The sequence below is a fragment of the Taudactylus pleione genome, unplaced genomic scaffold, assembly GCF_031769625.1.
Source record: "Taudactylus pleione unplaced genomic scaffold, aTauple2 ptg000066l, whole genome shotgun sequence".
In the NCBI taxonomy this organism is placed as follows: Eukaryota; Metazoa; Chordata; class Amphibia; order Anura; family Myobatrachidae; genus Taudactylus; species Taudactylus pleione.
Genome location: NW_028284468.1, coordinates 15133954 through 15155888, shown reverse-complemented (window position 1 = coordinate 15155888; position 21935 = coordinate 15133954). Strand labels below are relative to the sequence as shown.

The 21935-nt window shown below is 44.3% G+C and overlaps 1 protein-coding gene across 3 annotated transcripts in view; it reads left to right on the top strand.

The window, feature by feature from the left end:
• The window catches only part of MYO1B (myosin IB), a 275621-nt gene extending 255996 nt beyond the window's left edge, over positions 1 to 19625 (top strand). For all 3 annotated transcript variants that reach the window (XM_088466667.1, XM_088466666.1, XM_088466665.1), the window contains 3 exons: positions 4978 to 5130; positions 6962 to 7089; positions 17906 to 19625. In XM_088466667.1, coding sequence (XP_088322793.1) covers positions 4978 to 5130; positions 6962 to 7089; positions 17906 to 18029 — 405 coding nt within the window. In that variant the 3' untranslated portion in view covers positions 18030 to 19625. The remainder of the gene's footprint in view (positions 1 to 4977; positions 5131 to 6961; positions 7090 to 17905) is intronic.
• The last annotated feature ends 2310 nt before the right edge of the window (positions 19626 to 21935 follow it).

The following is a 21935-nucleotide window of genomic DNA, read 5'->3' as shown; positions in this document are numbered from 1 at the left end:
GTGAGGTCAATGGCTGTGGAGGCACACATGGAGATGGGTCTGAGTGCTGGGAGCCTGTCTCACCTCCTACTCTCTGTAACTCTCCCCTCACTACACTAAGCTTCAGTGTCTATTGATTCTCCTACCTGCATCACTGTGTCTTCTCTTGCTTCTGCTGACTCCGCTCCGATCTCTAAACCGTGCAATGCACTTCCTGGTCACATGACACAACCAAGGTGTCCATCAGTGCTCAAGGCACGCCCCCCATACTCAGAAGCATGCCTCTATTAGCTCTTTCTTTGCGGCTTACTGCCCGTGGTGTGGCCCCGCCCTCAGCTCTGCAAGTGATGTCTGATTATACAGAAGCGAGGTTGAGCTGTTGCTGCCTCATCTCTCGTGTTCCTGCAGTCCTAAGGAGCTCCACATCGCTGGTGAGTGTTAACTATAAAAATAATTACAATAAACAAAGAAGATGTTTATAAGTTATAAATATCTTCTTTGTATTATTCTAATAATTTTTATATCAAATCTCAGGCGTATGACGGGAGGCTCTGCAATATATTATATTAGCCTGCAAGATTCCAATGGAACCTCGAAGCTAATAGAATTCCTCATTTATATGAAGCTATTGGGGACTCAGCGCTTAATAAAGAGATTCTTAAATGTAACAACATAGAAAGGAAATTTCCATAGCACTACTGTAGTCTTGGTACAAGTATAAGTATGTGTGAGGCTGGAATAAATTTTTTTATTTTTTTATACACCCTTGCACAGGGCCATCTTAACAGCAGCGTAGGTCCTAGGCAAAGCACTGGTGCCCCTACCCACCCATTCACTGACTGTTTGCATGGCTGTTGCTGGAAGGCACTCACAGGAAAAACACACACATAGGCCATCACATGAGAATAACACACGCACAGGCCCCAATACATAATAAAAAAACACACACACAGAGGCCATCACATAAGAAAAACACATACACACAGGCCCCAATACATAAAAAAAGCACACACACATAGGCCATCACATGAGAAAAACACATACACACAGGCCCCAATACATTAAAAAAAAAAGCGCACACACGTAGGCCATCATATGAGGAAAAAAAACCACACACATATAGGACCCAATACATGAAAAAAAAGCGTACACACAGCGGCCATCACATGAGCAAAAAACCACCCACATATAGGCCCCAATACATGAAAAAAAAGCGCATACAGAGGCCACCACATGAGAAGAACACACATATAGGCCACCCCATAAAAAAACAAACTTAAAAAATTACAATCAATGCCAATGATGATCACACTTACTTGTCAGGCTCAGGCTGTAAGAGCTTTTGGTGGGCGGCTGTGGCGTACTCCATGTGACTGTTTGGCATAGGTGACTAGATCAGACTCAAAGGGAGCAGTGACAGTCCTCTCTTCTCTCTCACAATTACAGAGCAGTCTTTGCCAGCAACCCCCGAATGGCTCCTTAAATGTAGTCACTTTTGTGAACGCACTGCCACAGCGCAGCCTCCACTCCAGAAAACGCCAGGCTGCTGCTCAGACTAATTACAGTGAGTCAGACTGTGTGTGCGGGGCTGCGGCCGATGGCTGTGTCTGCCTCCTGAGTCCTCCCCTCTCCTTCTCTGAAAAGCTGCGGCGGCAGGCTGTCAGACAGAGAGGCAGATACAGGCAGTAAGAACAGGGCCGGTGCAAAATGTCTGGGCGCCCTAGGCAACATTTCATCCACTGCCCCTGCTCCCTCCAATTCATACTATGCCACACATTAGTGACCCCAATTTATAATATGCCACACAGCAGTATCCCAAATTCATAATATACTATATAGAAATTCCCCAATTAATATGCTACACAGCAGAGCCATAAAATCGTACTGTGCCTCATAACACTGCTCCCAATTGCCCCAATTCATAATTATGCTACATATCAATGCCTCCAGTTCATAATTATTCTACACATATGTGCCACCAATACATAATATGCAACACATTTTTGCCCCAATACATAATATGCCACACAGCTGTGCACCACATTTATTGTATGCCACATAGCCATAAATTATGGCACACAATGCCCTTAATACATATGCCACACATGTGCCCCAAATTGCATACAGCTGTGCCCCAATACATTATGCCACACATCCATGCCCCAATATATATGCCACACATCTGTGCCCCAATATATGTCAGCACCCATTCAGCAGCAACAGCTCCTCCTGGTGTTGTCTAGGGGGGCAGAAATTATTATGTGTGTGACAGTCTGAGACCCAGAGGAAAGGAGAGGACTGGAGTAGAGGGATGGGGCAGCCACCACTGCTGCTGACTGTAGTGCAATGCTGGGGACTGGGGGAATTCCTGCATCAGCCATGGTCATCAGTAGTCCCAGCTGGGACTGAAAGAGAAATCCTTCTTCTTTCTTTTTTTTGTGTACTCAGCAGTGCCCTCCAGTGGCCGGTGCCCTTAGGCAGCCGCCTAAAGCTGCTTAATGGTAGCACTGGCCCTGAGTAAGAGAGGAGGAGGATCAGTTAGTGGCACTGGTGGTCAGCAGCAGACGCAGGTGAGACTGGTCAGGGAAGTCTCGCTCTTGCCGGCCGTGGTAGTATTCTACGGGAGTTACTGACAGAAACATCCCGGGCCCCTGGGATCATGGAGCCCTTGGGCAACTGCCCATTAAGCCCATACGAATAGACAGCCCTGCCCTTGCCATGGATAACCAGGGTCATAAAAGATTCATAAACAGCATTTTAATGCAGTTTTGAAATAGTGGGTAAAGCCATCAGTTCTTGTTTTTTCATCAGGTGATATTCCGTCTCGTTGATTAGAAAACTTGTGCATCAGTTACTATTTCCCAATAGATTAAAGCTTGCGAGCATTGCCATCTTACCTCTCTGTCTGTTATTACCTACTCCTGTTTTATTATTGTTTTGTTCTCAATTGTTCAGTGCAACAGAATATAAGTAACTGTTAATAAATTAATATAGAACACAAACAAGTTTTAGTAAAATACCATGTGAGATAGAAGATTCACTTGGCTTATATCTATAAACTCCTTTTTTATATAAATGGCATCTTTTGCCAGGCCTCCTAATGTCGTTGTGTTGCCTTACTACAATGATCCTTCTTGTTGTGGGGTAAACAAACAATAGCAGCGAGCATAGGCCCTCATTCAGACCTGCCCGCAAGCGCTATGCGCTCGCAAGTGGGTCGATGGTGGGGCACTGCGCACGCGCCACATGCGCACTGCGCAAGCCCCGGAGAGAGAAATTCTCTCGCTCCGGGGCTCGCTACAAACAGGGCGGCTGTCGATGTTGATCGACAGCTCGCTCCGTTTTGTAGGCGGGGAGAGGGTGGTGGCTGGCCAAACGGAGGCGTTCCCGTAGGAACACCTGCCGTATGGGGGCGGCCCTACTGACATCACGAGTGATGTCAGTAGTGAGCTTCTGGCTCTATTAGAGCCGAAAGCTCACTGGGGCTTGCGGCAGACAAACCCCGATGGTCAAGACCATCGCGATCATCACGTGGCCGCTCGCTAAAGCTGTGGGTGGTCACCCGCAGCTTAACGAGTGGCCAGGAGGCCGGCTTTTAAAAAAAAAAGCGTCCACCCTCATTCAGAGCGAGCGGCTCTGAATGAGGGCCATAGTGTAATCTGATGACTTGAAAGGTGAGTCAGGCAAACAGGGTCACAATGTAAAATAGGGGTTAATCTAGTTGTCCACAAAGGGTGCGAGTTCCCTTTGTCACGACGTTAAAATGCCAGCAACGTCGCCTGGACCCGTGGCGCGCTCCAAGCTCAAATTCACACAATTTTGCTAGTAGCCCTATGGGGCTGCGAGCACTTTTATGCGAGTTCGGTCTTCCGTAAGGTGCGTGATGGCTAGCTTCCGCAAGATCATCGTGGCTAGTTGGATTGAGCCCATAGTCGGATAATCCTTTAGGCCAGTGATGCCCAAATTCAGCCCTCAGAGTACCCTAACATTTTATGATTTCCAGATCTCCCTGCTGGTGTACAGATGCATCCTTACTCATATATCCTCAATATGCTACGTGGCATGAGTGTACCGTTAGGTCCTGTGCAACTCTTCTAGCGTTGGGCGTCTTTTTTTGCCGAAAAAATGTGTCTTAGTGACAACAACGCAATGCTTACTATGACGCACAAGGAAACTTTACTGATAACTCTGTGACACTTGTGTATTGTATACAAAGCACAATGGAACTTGGCATGTAAAAAAGCCACGGCCGCTGCATCGTAGCACTTCACCTACAGATTCAGAGACTCAGTTGCACACAGATATACAAGTGTCACATATCAAATTAATCAGCGCAGTATCCTGGTGCATCCAATTCACATTACATTGTGACTAAGGTGCATTTCAGGGTAAAAAAGAAGTTTCATTTTTCATTTAAACTTTCGTCAGGGACAATACATACAAAATATTTGGAACAATTCGCAAAACATTGTATATACCTTTTAACCTACTTCAATCCAATTAAGTTTGTTTTCCTAAACCAATAGGTTCCTTGCTTTGTCTGTTAGTAGGCATTAGGTATGTGCACACACTGTGACACGCTAGACAGTCCCAATCTGTGACCATAACACACTGCACAGCCAGCTTTTGGACAGATCTGGTCATTGACATGTCAGGCTGAACGACTGCTTACAACAACAATAAATACATTTTCGACAAACTATTAAACTGACATTAGCCAACTATATTAATGTTTTCCCTTTAGTATTTAAGCTATTTTTAAATCCTTGAATTATTGTAGAACGTTTTAGAAGTATGCAACGTTCTCTTTTTTTCTTTACTTTTTTTAAATGGTGCAGAAATTTTGCTTCTGTTATATGTGAATACACTGGAAGTGGTTTTATATTCTGAAAATCAATATTTAATTTTCCATGTCTTGCACGTAGTATTGGTCAAAATGCATTTTAGTGGAATAGTTGAGTTGCCTGGGTCTAGCTAAACATTCCTTTTAATCCTCAGGGGGCAACAAGGATTTTCTTGTTGACAAAGAGTAATGTCATTATTGCTGACCACAAGTCAGGCCAGATCAAGCTCGAAGTTCCCCTGGGAGATGTTACGAAAATGAGCATGAGTTCCCAAAATGATGGGTTCTTTGCAGTCCATCTCAAAGAGGTATGTCCAATTAATAAGTAATAATATTTTTTATACTGTATATAAACAAACATTTGTGTGTATATATGTATCTTGTGTGTACTTACTAAATACATTATTGTGGCTACCTCAAGCTTAATTCTGAATTAAAAGCAAATAAATTATCATTCCCCATACTCACAGCAAATCCTTCCCATACTGGCAAGTACTATGAATGTAAACATGAAATTTATCTGAATTTCAAAATGATCATGTTATGCTTTTAACTGGGCTGAGTATTGGGCCCAGTACTTGCCAAGCAATAACAACTTTTATTCAACACCTAGGGATTATTTTTAATGTATGTATATTTTTAGTATCATGTTCCCGGGATGCAATCGGGAAACCGGCTGTCTTAATCCCGACAGCCGGCTTCCCGACTGCTTTATCCCGGCGAGGGTTAAATGACAGGCGTCTATATCTAGACGTCTGTCATTTTCCCGATGCTGGGAGACCGGCGCCTGCGACAGCTGCGGGGGGGAGGGTTAGGTTTAGGGCACCTGGGGGGATTTAGGGTTAGGCACCCCCACGGGAGGGTTAGGGTCAGGCTAGGCGAAGGGAGGGTTAGGGTTGGGCACCCCCGGGGGGGACTTAGGGTTAGGCACCCCCCCGGAGGACTTAGGTTTAGGCAGCGGGGAAGGGGGGGGGGTTAGGGTTAGGCACTTAGAGGGGGGATTAGGTTTAGGCACTTGGGGGGGAGGTTAGGATTAGGCACCCCTAAGGAGGGCTAGGGTTAGGGCGTTAGGTTAGTTTTTACTTACCTACGGACGATCGGGATTTCCAGCGCTGTCGGGCTTCCGCTGCCGGGAACTCTGCTTCTGTTGGCCTGCTGCGCCCGGGATGCGAACTGCCGGCCACAGGGCCGGCGGTATTTCATACCGATCCCCATGTTCCCAACATGTACATGCAACTGAGCAAAAATGCTACTTCAGGGACTTGTTTCAAAATAAATCTTTATTTTGCCATAAAGGGCTCAAATCAATTAGCCGCGATCTGGTCTGTGACATTGTAAAGGTGTGATTATGCCAGAAGCAGCACATCAATCTCTGCCCCATCTCACCCTGAATTCACATATTTTTGTATGCAGCCCTATGGAACTGCAATCAAAAATCTGCAAGTTCGGGACTATCGTAAGTGTTGCTTACACTTGTACTTACTCGCGGGGTGAGACAACTTTGCTTCTATTTAAATCTACCCCATTGTTCTCAGATCTGTCTGGAGTGGGAACTTTTACAGTACTCCAAAATGTAAACTTCTTCTCTACCAGCGATATGTGTGTGAACGACGTCGTTCAGACATATTGCGTCGCTGTACTGCACAGCCGATGGCAGATCTATCTGCAGATATATCTATCCATCGGGCAGTGTGTATGGGTGGTCTGCCTACCGCCCGTACACGTGCAGCAGAGGCCGCGGTGAGAAGGACAGGACCTGCGGCCAGAGACAGATGATGGTCGTTCAGTGTGTATGAACAACCATCATCTGCAGATATATCTGTGCAGTGTGTACCCAGCTTTAGTGAATTTTTAACTAAAAAAAAAATTTACTTTTTATTTTTAATGGCACTTTACCATTTCTGCCATATTTTAGTTGTGTTCTAATATCTGATTTGGAAATAGTCATTATGTAACACACAATTTGGTCACTATAACCTTGATTTCCCTGGTGCAGAAAGTGCTGGCACAGCAGACCTCTTGGGTATCGCTACACAATATGAACTCATTAGAATATGAATGTTAGATACTTACATGATATTAATCTGGCCCTAATTAATAGCTCTGTGATGTTGACATTTCATATATTTTTATAACCAGGGCTCTACAGCAGCTTGTAAGGGCGACTTTCTCTTCAGCAGTGATCATCTCATAGAGATGGCGACCAAGCTCTACCGCACAGCACTGATGCAGACCAAACAGAAAATCTTCATGGAGATTGCAGACGAGTAAGTTGTGCTCAGATATGGATTGTGTTTTAAGAACTGCAAGTTAGGAATGGGAAATCAGTCCTGCCGAAAATGCTTAGTGTCAGGATTGTCTACAAAGCATTGTCATATCTCTGGTCTTACCCATCTGATAATGATAGAAAACTTGGCTTTTGAGCTACAAGCTTACACCATATGGGCTCCTTAACGTCTCATTGTGCACTGAATGCAACGTGTACTCTTATTACCAAGAGTACTTACATAAAACGAGAAGTGCAGGGTTCTGCTGTCTCAAGGGAATGTATGCTGGCATCAAATCATCAGCGTATCTGTAATGTGTGCAGGATGTGCAGCCCGTAATGCACACCCTGCCGCCATAGACCATGCTTACCTCACTGAGGAGCGCCACAGAAATCACTGGATGAATGGAACCGGCTAGAGTTGTACATATGTGCATTAGAGAAATCATTGGGCAAATGGCGCTGGTGCCGTGTTCCCTGGATTTGTGCATGTGCAGTAGGCTCAGACACAGCCTGAGTATACAGTAGTTACTAAAGTGCCGGTTTATAGAAGTGGAGATGTCGCACATAGAAACCAATCCGATTCTATTTAACATCTATCTAGAAGATAATAGCTAGTATCTGATTGGTTGCTATGGGCAACATCTCCACTTCTAAAGCCCACACTTTAGTAAATATACCCCTCAGAGTCTGCTTGAGGTATGTGCTAGCGAGACAGAGGGCGCGCATAGAGACTGAGGGCCTGATTCAGAGCCGGACGCTATTTGCGCTCGCTCGTTCAGAAAACGGGGGCCGGCTATTTAAATAGAGCGCTCGCTCTTTGCGGTCTGTTGACGCCTCTATGTCTGAGTGAGCGAACAAAATATGTGCTCGCTATTTTGTAAAGACGCCCCCTGGCCGTTCGCATCATACGTCATCTCCGCTATTTATTAGATTAATCGCGTACATCGAAAGGCGTCTGAACTGCTCGCAGTGCTTGTGATAGGTTTTACTTCCCGCAATCACTGCGAGCAGTTCAGGCTAAAAGACAACCAAGTGACGTGGTCGATGACACTGCTTTGTTAATTATGCACACCCATAAAACGGCCGTTTTGACCGTTTGGCACGCCTGTGTTTCGGATCACCACTCCCCGTTTTCAAGCACCTTCCCCTGTTACCACCCACAAACGCCTCATTCTGTCACTCAAATTAGCAGACCCTCGCTGTTTTGCGAGCGCACGATTTCCGACCGCAATGACTGGTTGGCGAATGCCATACGCATGCGCAGATGTGCGAACATCGCTCGGAGCGTGCGGCCGCTTTTGAGCGGCTCTGAATCAGGCCCTGAGCACGGGTTGTCTCCTCTCTTGAGCAAAATATACAAATCAATAAATAAAAATCCTTACTGAAAACATCTTGTTGGATTTAACTTAATTATTAGCTTAATTCAGTAAGGAGGAAAGTGACAATATTTAAGTGTTATCAGGGCCATAACTAGGGGTGTGCAAGTGGTTCTGTTGCAAGAACGCACCGTTGCTCCCCCACGATCCTTGCTTCTGGCAAACTGGGTGCCTGTAATGGCACCCTGCAGCTAGGATCGTTGCTTCAGTGCCATCAGGGATACTGCAGACATGCACACTGCAGCCTGTAGAGCCTCTAGTGCTGTACTTCCTGGCACTGGTGGCCCCGCCCCCTCAGCATGATGTCATGACGTCATCCAGTCAGGGGGCGTGATTTGCACAGGATGCAGTGCCGTCTAGTTACGGCACTGGTTATTCTATAAATATGTATATGATGGGGGTTCAGCAAATAAGGTAACAAGACCTCATTGCGTAAATGTATTCAACTTGTACATATATGTATAATCAATAGTATGGCCTTAGTTCAGGTTATTATTCCACATATAGTAGTCACCATACTTGTCTAAGCATTTGTTCCAACGGTACAACAAGGCATCTATCCCGGCATAAAAGAAATCCATGTGAAGCGCCTGAAGCTAGGACATGACGGCTTGCTGAACTTCACAGTCGTTTATGAATTTCCATTCACCCAGGAGCTTCTTCAATGGTCCAAAGAGATGGAAATCACTCTGTGCCAGGTCATGGCTGTAGGGAGGATGGTCCAGTACCTCCCAATGGTACCACTGTAACAACTCATGCGTGCGGTTGGCTGAGTGTGGCCTGGCGTTATCGCACAGCAGTGCGACAGTTGCTTTCAGCAACCCAGGTCATTTTCCATGAATTGCCTTCTGCATTTTCCCTTGGTGAGGAAATTAACAAGCAATGCCTTGTGGTCCCAAAACACAGTTGCCATGACCACCTTTGCTGATGAAGTTTATATTTAATTTCTTTGAAGGTGGGGACAATGCATGTCTCCATGTCATGGATGCTTGCTTCGTCTTCGGCGTCACATGATGCACTCACATTTCATCGCCTGTAACAATATGCTTCAGGAACTGCACTCCCTCCTCATGAAACCGCGTCAAGAGACATTCCCATTCTATTGCTTTTGTGAACTTCAGTGAGTTGCTTCGGTACCCACAGTGAAAAATTTTCCTGTACCCCAGTTGCTCATGAACGATGTTGTGGACAGTACCCGCTGAGATGTTCATTCATTAGCTAAATCACTAACTCGAATGCGTCTGTCCTCCTAAATCAGACCTGTGGCAAAAATTGGCATCTGTGGTGGATGTGTTTTGCCAGCCGGTTCACTGCTCATCTTGGACGTCTGTCCTGCCATTATCAAAGGCATTGCACCAAACCCCTAACCTGTGTCCATGGCATGACGTTATCACCGTACACCTAGACAATTTGGAGATGAATTTCAGCTGCTGAGGTGCCCTTTAGATGCAGAAATCTGATCACACTATGCACCTCAATGTTTGACCATGTATCTGCCAGTCCTGCCATCTTACAACTGATGTTGGGACAGTATGTGTTACGAATCCCAATGCCTACTCCATGTGAGACCAGAAGAACCCAGCTAGCGAGATCTTCACCAATAACAAACGCCCGTTGTTCCCTTAGAACTTGGATATGTTCACCGGTACTTAGGCAGCCGCCTGGACTTATTCTCGGTAGGGATGTGCGCCGGACCATTTTTGCCGGATTTGGATTTGGTTCTGATTCGTCGTCCGGCTTTGGATTTGGATTTGCCAAACTGCGGTGACTGGCTTTGGATTTGGATTTGGATTTTTTTACAAAAATTGACAAAAAAAGCTAAAATCACATAAATTGGTCTTTTTTTTCTTCCTAGAGTATTATTAAGCTCAATAACATTAATTTCCAGTCAATTTAGACCATATCACAGCTTATAATATTGTTTTCAACATTATTGGCCAAAGGTTGCAGTGAGCTGACTGGTTACTAAGCGACAAAGCAGCGGCACAACGACACAGACACCACAGTATAAAGCACATCTATGACACATTGCCACACAGCAGTGGCAGAAATGAAAAGTAGTGCACCCACCCAGTGGGTACGGCCAGCAGAGTCACAGTACTTGTTTACATAGTGGGCTACGGCCCAAGGAGTCACAGTGCACAATCTTATTCACATTACACCGCACATAGGGCCTGATTCACATTACACCATAAAGTAGTGTCTCTTATTTATGTTACGACACACAGTAGTGCCCCTTTTACACAATGCCCGCAGTAGTGCCCCTTTTACACAATGCCCACAGTAGTGCCCCTTTTACACAATGCCCACAGTAGCGGTGTCCCTTACACAATGCCCCCAGCAGTGGTGCCCCCTATGCAGTCCCCTTAGTAGTAGGGTCCCCTATGCAGTGCCCTCAGTAGACTGCCCCCCAGTAGTATGCCCCCCATTAGCATGCCACCCAGTAGTATACCCCCCAAAAGCAGGCATCCCCAGTAGTATGCCCTCCAATAGCAGGCCCCCCATTAGCATGCCACCCAGTAGTATGCCCCCCATTAGCAGGGCCCCCCCAGTAGTATGCCCCCCAGTAGTATGGCCCCCCCAGTAGTAGGCTGCCCCAGTAGCAGCCCCCCCAGTAGTAGGCTGCCCCAGTATTAGCCCCCCTGTAGTATGCCCCCCCCAGTAGTATGCCCCCCCAGTAGTAGTAAGCCCCCCCAGTAGTATGCCCCTCCCAGTATGGCCCCCCAGTAGTATGGCCTCCCCAGTAGCAGACCCCCCAGTAGCAGACCACCCTCCAGTAGTAAGCCCCCCCCAGTAGTATAGTCCCTCAGTAGTATGGACCCCCAGTAGCAGACCCCCCCTAGTAGCAGACCCCCCCAGTAGTATAGCCCCCTCCAGTAGTATAGCCACCCCCAGTAGCAGACCCCCCCAGTAGTATAGCCCCCCCAGTAGCAGGCCCCCCCAGTAGTATGGACCCCCAGAAGCAGACACCCCAGTAGCGCCCCAGGCCCTTGCACAAGTAAAAAAAAAAAAAACTTACCTGTATCCCCGCTCCCGCGCCGTCCGCTCTGCTGTCACACGCTGAGGAGGGAGCCGGAAGACGGAGCTCATGTGTGAGCTCCAGCCGGCTCCCTCCGTGCAGCAGCCAATGAGAGTCTGTGTGACTCTCATTGGCGGCTGTGTGTTTGTATCTGTGTAGGGCAGAGCGCTATCACAGCGCTCTGCCCTACACAATAGGAGCCCTGATGTCGGATTCTCTAGTGAGAATCCGACATCAGGCGGCCGCCGTTCGGCCCCGAACGGGGATCCGAGTCAGGCGGGGAACACCCGAACAGGGTTCGGGTGGACTTGGATCCCCAATGTTCGGAGCGGTTCGGATTCCACAGAATCCGAACTGCTCATCTCTAATTCTCGGAGTAGTAGCGGCTCACATGGAGGTACAAGGGAATTCAATATATGAAATGTACAGTTGGAACAGATGCAGGTGAGGGTAAGACTTTGAGGAAAAGAAGAGTGGATTTTTGACCAATGGTATGACTTGAAGTGGTTTAAAGTAGCACAGCAGCCGATGGTGCGGCAATAGTATAGATGGTGCGGCAAATGTGCTGATGGTGCGGCAATTGTACTGATGGTGCGGCAATAGTGCTGTTGGTGCAGCAATTGTGCCAATGGTGCGGCAATAGCCATTGGTAAACAGTTTAGGTTTTGGCAATGGCTGTGGGAGCCGATGATGCGGCTATAGTGCCGATGGTGCAGCAATAGTGCCGATGGTGCAGCAATAGCCATTAGAAAACAATTAAGGTTTTGACTGTGGCTTACGAGCCGTATGAAGGCTGATGAGCTGATGAAGGCACGGGGACTCCTTGGTGCGGCTGGGAAGCCGCATGGAAGCCGATGCGCCGGTGGCACCACGGGGGCTGCTTGGTGTGGCTGGGAAGCCGTATGTCAGCTGATGCGTCAATGGCAGCATGGGGGTTGCTTGGTGCGGCTGGAAAGCCGTATGGAAGTTGATGAGCCGATGGCAGCACGGGGGCTGCTTGGTGTGGCTGGAAAACCGTTTGGAAGTTGATGAGCTGTATCACGAGGAGAAAAACAAACAAACTGGCCATGCAGCAAAGCCGATGAAACTCACAGACACACTATAGTCGGCACAGCTGCATTAGTCCAGTGAGTATAAATAGGCTGAAGTCCCAATCAGGTTTGCACTTGAGGAATACATCATTTCCTGAGGCGTGCTGATCGCCTAGCAACAGGAACAACTGAAGTAACCCCGTCCTGTCTGGGCAGCCTGTTAGAAGGATTCAAGTTGTGACCGCGACTAGTAACAGTATGACAGTATGGGCGCAGTCTAATGTCCGTGAGGGGAAGCAGTGGTCTTGGCGGGAGATTAGAATGAAATAGAGAACATTACACACATGAGAGATCTTGTTATCTTACTTAATGTAACGTATCAATGTTAAATTATTTAAGAGAGAATCTCTGTATAGCTATTTTTAGTAATTCTATTTCCTGATTAAACCTTTTCAGGATTGATTTTGGAAATCTCAAGCAAACTATTTTAACTTTAAGAACAGTGTAATTGGAACAATAAACGGCTTGGTAAAGAATGATTAGATACATTAATGACATGGGTGGTCATTGAACTAATATCTGTTAAGTATTAACTTCCTTATATATTGTAGATCATTAAATATTTATTGTTGAAGATTAAGAGACTGATTAGGTTGCACGCAAAGCGGCTGCAGCTGCGTTTTATCGCACTGCGCATGAGGCGGACATATGCATCTCTGCTGATCTGTGGGTGATTCACACTCTTACACATATCAGCCGCATCTCCACCTGCAGCTAAATGGGGATAGCTGCTCAGCAAAGGGGTGTTTGCATTTAGCTCCTTGAGTATGGAAACGGAATTGTTAGCTATTCAAGGGTGATCTTACACAGAGGTCTGGCTGTTTTCTAGGGGATCTTCTGCTCTAAGGATAGAGCTGATACAAATGTGTGCTGATAATGGTGGCTGTCCTCACAAGCAGATGTATGGGGTGGTGAGCAGAATACAGACAGACAGCTCATGTATGCAATGTTGGCAAATCACATGCTGCCCTGGCTCAGTCCATACATCTTATTCATTCTTTTTCTGACAGTCCACTTGCACTTAATTCTACCAGTCTATACTTTGTCTTTCTAATCACCTTCTCTTATTTAAATTAAAATAACATGTAGAGAAAAGCAGCCTGTTAGTGTGAGTTGCTCCTGCAAAACTCTAATTATATCAGTTACCTTATTAACAGCTACAGACCGTAAAGTTCTAAACTAGTACTCATAATAAGTAATAATATTTTATCAGCAAAAACGGAGTCTGTAAGTTTTTTTTAAAATGCATCATCTGCTATATATTATACAAAGCTCAACTCTGTGTGGTGTAATGGGTTATTGCCAAGGGTTCAGAATTAAACCAAAACAGTGTTATCTTTGATCATTACATCTGGTTGCCTGATGGTTCCTTTGGATCGAGGCACCTGCTGTATAAACTGCAATGTTTCTAAAAGCATAAAACAAATTATTCAAAAAAAAAACTTTTAAAGATGAACCTTTTTTTTCAATACCATTCATCTCCATTATATTTAGGAATACTGTTTTTCAGTGATATTTTTTTTTTTATTAAGAGGATATCAAGGCTTGATGTAGAGCAAGATGTTTGTATTCAATACTCATTTTCATAAAAGTCCCAAAAACCTACTATCCATTTGCATCTTGTGCTTTCAGCTCCCAGTGCTATTAGAGGCGGTCTGGGGAGCCGGTGTAGGAGTTATAGGTCTAAGCCAAGTACAGTAAGCGTATTCACGATTTGGCTAGATCACACTGCAAATTCACCTGGGCCAATTGGGAAACCTATATTTAGTGGGTGCTGATTTTTACATTTTAAATGGAAATATTTTATTTATTAACAAAAATAAACTTGACAAAGGGCCTGATTCCGAGTCACGTGTAAGTCCAAATACGGCCGCATCTAAACTGTGCCATAGCAAACCTACACATCTTTCTGTAACTCCAAGCAGTTCTTGGATGTTTCTCTTTGTCCATGAATTCTGCATTTCTTGGCGGCACCTGAACGTATGCTTAAGAGTACAGTCTCATGGGAGTATAGTGGATGTGTAGTTACACAATATTTGGAGTTGTGCATACTGTATGTAGTGGGGGTGATATGTTGTGTTACTTGCACCTAGCATAAGATAGGTGTAAGTACCCTAAATTATCATATTTTTTTTAGCAAATTATGTAAATAATAACTATTTAAATCTGATTCAATAGATTTTTTTGCTAACAAAAATGTAAAATCAAGTTAAAATAGTTATTAATTTCATAATGTGATATTTAAAGAAAACATTCACATTTTTGGATACATTATTGAAAAAAAAAGATTTTATAGTTTAAAAAAAGGCTTACTTTGTGGGTGGGGGGGACCGGCAGGATGGAGCGAGGGGTGGGTATGTTCCGATGGCGTGTGCGTGTATATATACAGTATGTGTATGTATGTATATATATATATATATATATATATATTGGGCTGGGCAAGCAGGAGGAAGGCGCCAATGTGGCTGGACTGCCTGATAAACGCTGGCAACTGTGATTGGGACACAGCATAAGCCGCAGCTACCATTAACTGCGACTACTGTTTCTGTTGAAGTCATGGCTGCTCCACAGCTGCTCCAGGTGGGGTAGCTGCCGGGCTGCCTGATCACTGTGGCCAGCAGTGATCGGAACATACTGGAGGTAGAGCCGCGGGTGCAAGGGGGCCAGGAGGATTTAGCTTCCAGCAACCTCCTAGTGGGCGTTTACGATTGGTTGTATCAAATGCGACCATGTCTGGCAGATGCGACCATGCCAGACAAGTGGTTAAAGCACTTATATTGTGTACAAACTTGGTAATGTAACTTTAGCATTTACAGCTAACACGGTCAGGCCACATTTCTTTTCATATACTGTGCTACCCTTGAAGAGCTGGGGAAAGGGTGCCAGGGAACAGAATCCCAGGGCAGAGAGGGTACCAGGAATGAGATGTAGTCAGGATGCCGTCTATTACAATATCAACAGTGGCATTCCGACGGTCTGAATCTCGACACATTCCAGCGCAAAGGGTTAGGGAGAGGGTTAGGTTTAGGGTCAGGGGTAGCGATAGGGTTAGGCACTAGGAGGAGGGTAACAGTTAGTCTGCGGGAGGGGTTGGTGAGGTGGGAGACTGAGGGTAAGGGTTAGAATGCTTACATAAAACTGTGAGGATTTTGCATCTGTCGGTATTCTGACTGTCTGCATCCTGATCATCAGGTTCCCGTACCCAACCCCTAGGGACATGGCATCAGTGAGGCATGGGAGGGGATATAGGGTGCAAGGGAAGAGAGAGTCCCAAAGGAAATGTCTGTTTCCCTCTGTGTGTGACTTTGTATTTGTTCCTCAATCTCATTCCCTGTCTTTCTCAATCTCCTACCTAGCTGCTCTCCTGGTATGTTTGTGTCCATCCCTCCATCTTCGTTCCAATCTCTCTGCCTACTACAATGTTCTTTGTTTCCCACTGTGAGTGCTTTCCTCTCTCTGCCCCTTCTTTCTTCCTCTCCCTCTGAGTGTGTGTGTGTGCGTGTATATATGTATATATATATATATATATATATATATATATATATATATACACGCATCCAATCCCCCATCTGAAACTGCTCTTGATGGTTTTTCCTTACACTTGAACCTACTCCTATATTATGGCCATGCCCCACCCCGTGTTGCTGTGCACTTCTTTATCGGTGGGTGCACTATAGTAAACACTTGCTCCAGCCGCCATGGCTCCACACTACACCGCTGGTTTTGTGCACACATGCGCAGTAAGGGAAATGCATGTTAAGTTCGGAATCTGCTTTAAAACTGTGGGGAGTTATGCATGTTGTATAACATTATTATTACGTCATATACTATAATTTCATATATACATATGTAGAGGATATGCAGAAGCAATGCTGAAATTCCCACAGTTGTACAATATCAGGGCATGGAAAATCATACAATCTATACAAACAAATGTACCATTATATACATAAAGTGTAGAGAGAATAAAACGCACACGTACCTTCCTTATATAAACCTTGCTACAGACTAAAGCACTGGGCTTGCTGTAGCATGTTGTGCTCTGCTGTTTGTCAGGTTCCTTCCATATATCCTCTGACCACCAAATCTTTCTGTAAAGTCTAGCGTTTATTGCTGCTGGTTGGTGTAATAATACTACGTGAACTCTGCATGGGCTTAATATTGTAACAGGTGTTTTTTATAGTGCAGACAAATTATGCAAAACTTTAGTTTACAGCGAATATGGACTTCTGGGAATCGTAGTTGTGCTCCTGATTATAATATTAAGCACAAAGACAAGAGCAGGACTAGAACTCCCAGAAAGATAGCGGTGACCAAACCTCGAAGTCAAAGTGTGTGAAAATTGTTTTGCTTTGATTTGACATCTGAGGTTTATGGGAAATTGACTGAATCCAAGGCTTGCCTCATGATGTAACACTCTGATTTATCAGATTAAACTGAGGACCTGATTCAGACCCGCTCGCTCGCATGCGATCGCTCGTAGCTGGCCGATATTTGCAATCTGCGCATGAGAATGTATCACAATGCGCGTGTGCGAAAGATCGGGAAGCGCTCGCCCAGCATAGACGGCATAGTTGAATGAGTGACAGGAGAGGCCGTTTATGGGTGGTAACAAGGGCAGGCCACTAGAAACGGGGGGGTGGAGGTACGAACGCAGGTGTGCCTGAGTATTTCAGAGGCATGCATAATTAACAGGCAGCGTCATAGTACATGTCACCTGGTTGTATTTCACACTGAAGTGATCGTAGTGCTTGCGGCAAGGTATAGTCAACCTCAAGCACTGCGAGCACATCCGTTGAAGCTCGATTTACCAATAGTTTCATGCACTTCCAGGAGATGACGTGCGCAAGTGGGCGTCTTGTGAATGGCTAGTGGGCATCTGCATACACAAAGTGATCACAGGCCAACACATAGTGGGCGTGCTAATACCTTGGCGTATGATCGCCTGCCTTGCTGGGCGTGCATTCGATTTGCATATGCTGGGAGCGAGCGAGTGCATCTAGCGAGTGGGTCTGAATGAGCTCCTGAATTTCAACTGCTCTTCTCTAGGTTTAATCCCACCGTTATTGTACTTTACCTGTCATCATCCCACCAGCAGCAGCAGCAGCAGTTTATAGTCCGTGTGTTATAGAGGATTACACTTGTCACATGCACAAGACCCAATAGTGACCAACTCTTACTGTTTTATAATTTCTCTTTTCATTATGTGTTTCCATCACCACTTATAGTAGTAAGCTAAAGGCAGTGACGCTGAAAGCAGCATTAGTCATTACCGAATGTAACAGTATTTATGGGCCACTTTATAGAAGTCTTTTTTTTCCTCCACAGGTTCCTAGTGCAGTTCAAGCAAGACAAAGTCTGTGTGAAGTTCATACAAGGAACCCAGAAGAATGGCAACATCCCCACCTGTAAGCGGAAAAACAATCGCCTTCTGGAAGTGGCTGTGCCATAACGGCACAGATATTAATATATGGACTAGCTCAACTGTAACAGTGCAATTTTAGTGAGGAGTTGGGGGAGGTTCAGCTTTTTTTAATTATATTTTGGATTGTGCCAAAGGTGGATGGTAGTGTTGTGCCTTCAGTCCAAGAGATCTAACTATCTTAAGAAGCGTATAGGCTTTATCATCATTTACCTTTCTATGCAACTGGTTTTATCTAATACAGTAAATCTAAGTAAAAAAGGTTTCTTGTCAGCAATCTATAGATGGAAACCATCTTTTTTTCAAAAACAAGTTATTCCCATAGCACATTTACGCTGTATGATCCACAGTCTTTTAAATGTGTCCCTTTAAATCGCACAATGTACAAAAACTAAGCATACCCTATTGGTTCTCTATGAGAAGAGTTATGTCGCTCCATCATTCACATCACACATGGAAAAGACTTCTAAGCTTGCATTTATCATCATTTTAGTTCTTTTTAAAAATATATATTTATGCATCAAATCTAAAAACAGAACAGTTTTTATTTTCCTATGTATAATCTGCCATAAACCAGTAAATCACCTGGAAATGTAATGTGCAGTAGAACTTTTTGCTTTGCAGACCAAGTAGAAAGTATATGTTTTTAAATAGTCTGTTTGCCATTTCAGAAGATGCTCTCACTATGTTTTTTTATGTGTTAATGCGTCTTGCTTTTCTACATTGCTACAGGAAACTAGTGTAATTACAGCTTGTGTTATTTTAATTATGTAAAAAAAAAGAATAATTTGGTTGTATTTGTTGTTAATGTTTACTTATCATGACTGCATATAGATGTAGTGTTCACTAAGAAACCATGCTTAACATCAGCAGGCAGCAGTAGCTCCAAGTGACTGCACCACAAGGGTGTCATATCAGGGAGTATATGCAGCAGGCATACCTACTCTCCCGGGATGGCCGGGAGTCTCCCCAAAATCAGGTTGTGCTCTCGGCCCCCCGGAAAAGTAGGCAACTCTCCCGGCCGCTGTCAGCCCCCTGCAACCCCCCCCCACCGTCTCCCCGGACCCCCCTCCCCCATCTCCCCGCAATACCCCGGACTACTGGCATGTATAATATAGTGTCTATACCCTCTATATAATAACATCTCAATAGAGCAATCTGCAGCCAGACTGAGGGGGGACACAGAGGACAAATGTAGGTGTTGCCCAGCAGCCAGATTTTAGCTATCATTTATCTATTTCCTATCTCCTCTTTAGAAGGCATAATAAATATCCCTAATAGGGTTGCGTATGTTTGTATTTATATACACCATAGTGGCCTGGGCAGAGATAGCTACAGTTACATGATCAGGCACAGTACAAACTCCTAGTGACGCACAACTGGTAATATTTCAACCAATTTTTACCATTTTATTTGTTTTGCTTTTACTATAGTGTTGTTCAAATATAACTGATACAATTTTGGCGTATACTAAAGAAAAATGTACATCAATGGAAAGCATCTATGCTACAACCAGTCTGCTGTGACCACAAACATGCCATTTATTCTATATGTACCATGTTGCCTTTCAGATGAGACTAATTTGACTCATAAGAATGCCTGTTTGATAAATAGTTTTCATTCAGATTGTGTCTCAGGCATTATTTCTCAAGCCCACCACAAAGCCTGACAACCCACAAGTGATGGACCTGGAACAGTTTAGTGTCACATGAGTATATTGTATTTTGCTGAAGCAATCCTGTTAGTCCTACCTCCCAAATATTAATTACAAAGAGTAGGTATTCTGCAAAGTGTGGAAGTAATTGCAGCTAGGCTCTTATATAATAATAATTAATGGGATTTATTCCATAGCCCACAAGGATTTCCCTTATGACACAATACACTGCAAGTCAGGACTGTACATTAATATTGGATTTTAATATTTTTAAGTGTGATATTTAAGTTAATCCAGATATTAATCAGAAGGGAAAGGTCACCTTGTGTATTGGGTTATATCCTATACAATGTGCAATAATCATTCACTTTGGTATTATTTATTTTACAATACTATGTAATTAAATACTCTTGCAAGTACGTTGGAGTTATGGACAGATAATTGATGGTGATTATCAGTGAAATACATTACTAGGAGCGGTCTTCAGTTTCCTGTAGGTGGAGACTACATGGTACAGAGAAGAAATTCTGATATTCGATTTTTATCATTCCTTAGTGCTATTTCAATAGTATGCTCCTGTCTTAACTGTTTGTATCCCCATTTACTTTTTATTAGTCATGTAACTATTGTAAGCTGTACACAAAAGTTCCTCCAGTCTAGATCTGCATTATAAATCTTTCTCTGTAATTTACTGAAATTAATCTTTTATAAAACTGAAACATGACATGAAAAACCTTGGACTGTTGGCTTTTTTTTCCCCAGGAAGATTTCTTCCTGTGTGTTTAAAACTATTATTCCTTAATTACTGATGAATGCTCATTGGTATATTATTCATATGCCTGGCGGACTGGTACACATGTGCCCAGACCAGGAAACAGATTTTACAGGCATTTCTTTATATATATATATATATATATATATATATTATTGGCTCATTAAAACAAAGAACAAGTTATTTAATACTAAGAAATTGTGGATGAATACCTACAAATCTCAATCCTTACAGTATGTGTCTTTCTTATACATCATTTTGTGGCTTTACAGTCTAGTAGTTAATAAACTCTGAAATAAAGTTATATAGCAGAAAAAAACCACAGAACCTCTGTGCAAGAGCCTCCAACTTGTAAGTACGCTGAATCCTTTAATTACTGTACTGTACTTTCTGATGTATTATAGTACTGTGTTATTCTGGCTACAACTGCACAATAACAGCTCACTTGTGCGTACTATGTGCCTGATTCCTTAAGTATTGCAACTGCTAAAGCATACGCAGACGGGCGATTGTTGCGTACTGCGCATGCAGTGCATGCGCGCAAAGGCACCACTATGATCGCACTGCGATCACGGAGAGCCATCGCAGAGTGACTGACAGGCAGTGAGCGTTTGGGGTCTGGTGATGGGAGAAACGCAGGCATGTCTGTCCATTTGAACGCTCTTGCGTGGGCGTGCATAAATTAGCCAGTGTAATTTCATACGCAGCTTGTGTACTTACTGCATGCAACAAGGTTAGCAATTTCTAAGTAAGGTCAGGGCTGCTGTAATTCTGCGTGAGGGGCCGATGGTACTCGATGTTACCGATGTGTATGGAGGTTTGCAAGGTATTACGGATGTGAGATAGCGGTAGTGGGAGGCAGTGCGGCGGCATTGTGATAGCATTCATTAGCATATTTTTGCAGCGACCTGCGTGTGAGTAAGGAGCTGCGATCGCAATAGCAATCCTTAATGAATCAGGCCCTATATACACATGGACAATTGCAGGTTCATTTTCATTTGAGGATTGCATTAACTTGGAAGCATTTGCATTAATTGGGTGGAGGGTAGGTTAGTACATATTAGGGTTCATCACATTTTATTTCCATACTCATTAGTGTGCTGCCTGCTTTGTGTGGCCCTAGAATCAATACCCATACCACTCTTCCCTTCCGCCTTTAGGAGGCCAGTAAGAGTCATAAACTAAACCAAACAATGTTACGTTTCCAGCTTCAGTAATGGGAGAATAGAAGTAGTAGCAGTCATGTGGTATGGCCTGAGTACATGCACAGCCTCAGCCAATGTAAGCCACGTCTCTTTGGTAAGAAAATCCACTGTATTTGTGCCTGAATAGCAGCAATAACACCTGTAAAGGAGATCATTGAGGCATGCTATTTATGCTCGTCTTTAGTCATTCTCAGTTGATAGAAGGTTGACATAGAAAAAGGTTGGAACTGAAATTAGAGGTAATAAAACATATCCAATTACCCCACTGATCTTTTACAAACAAATGATTTGACCTCCTGGGTAAC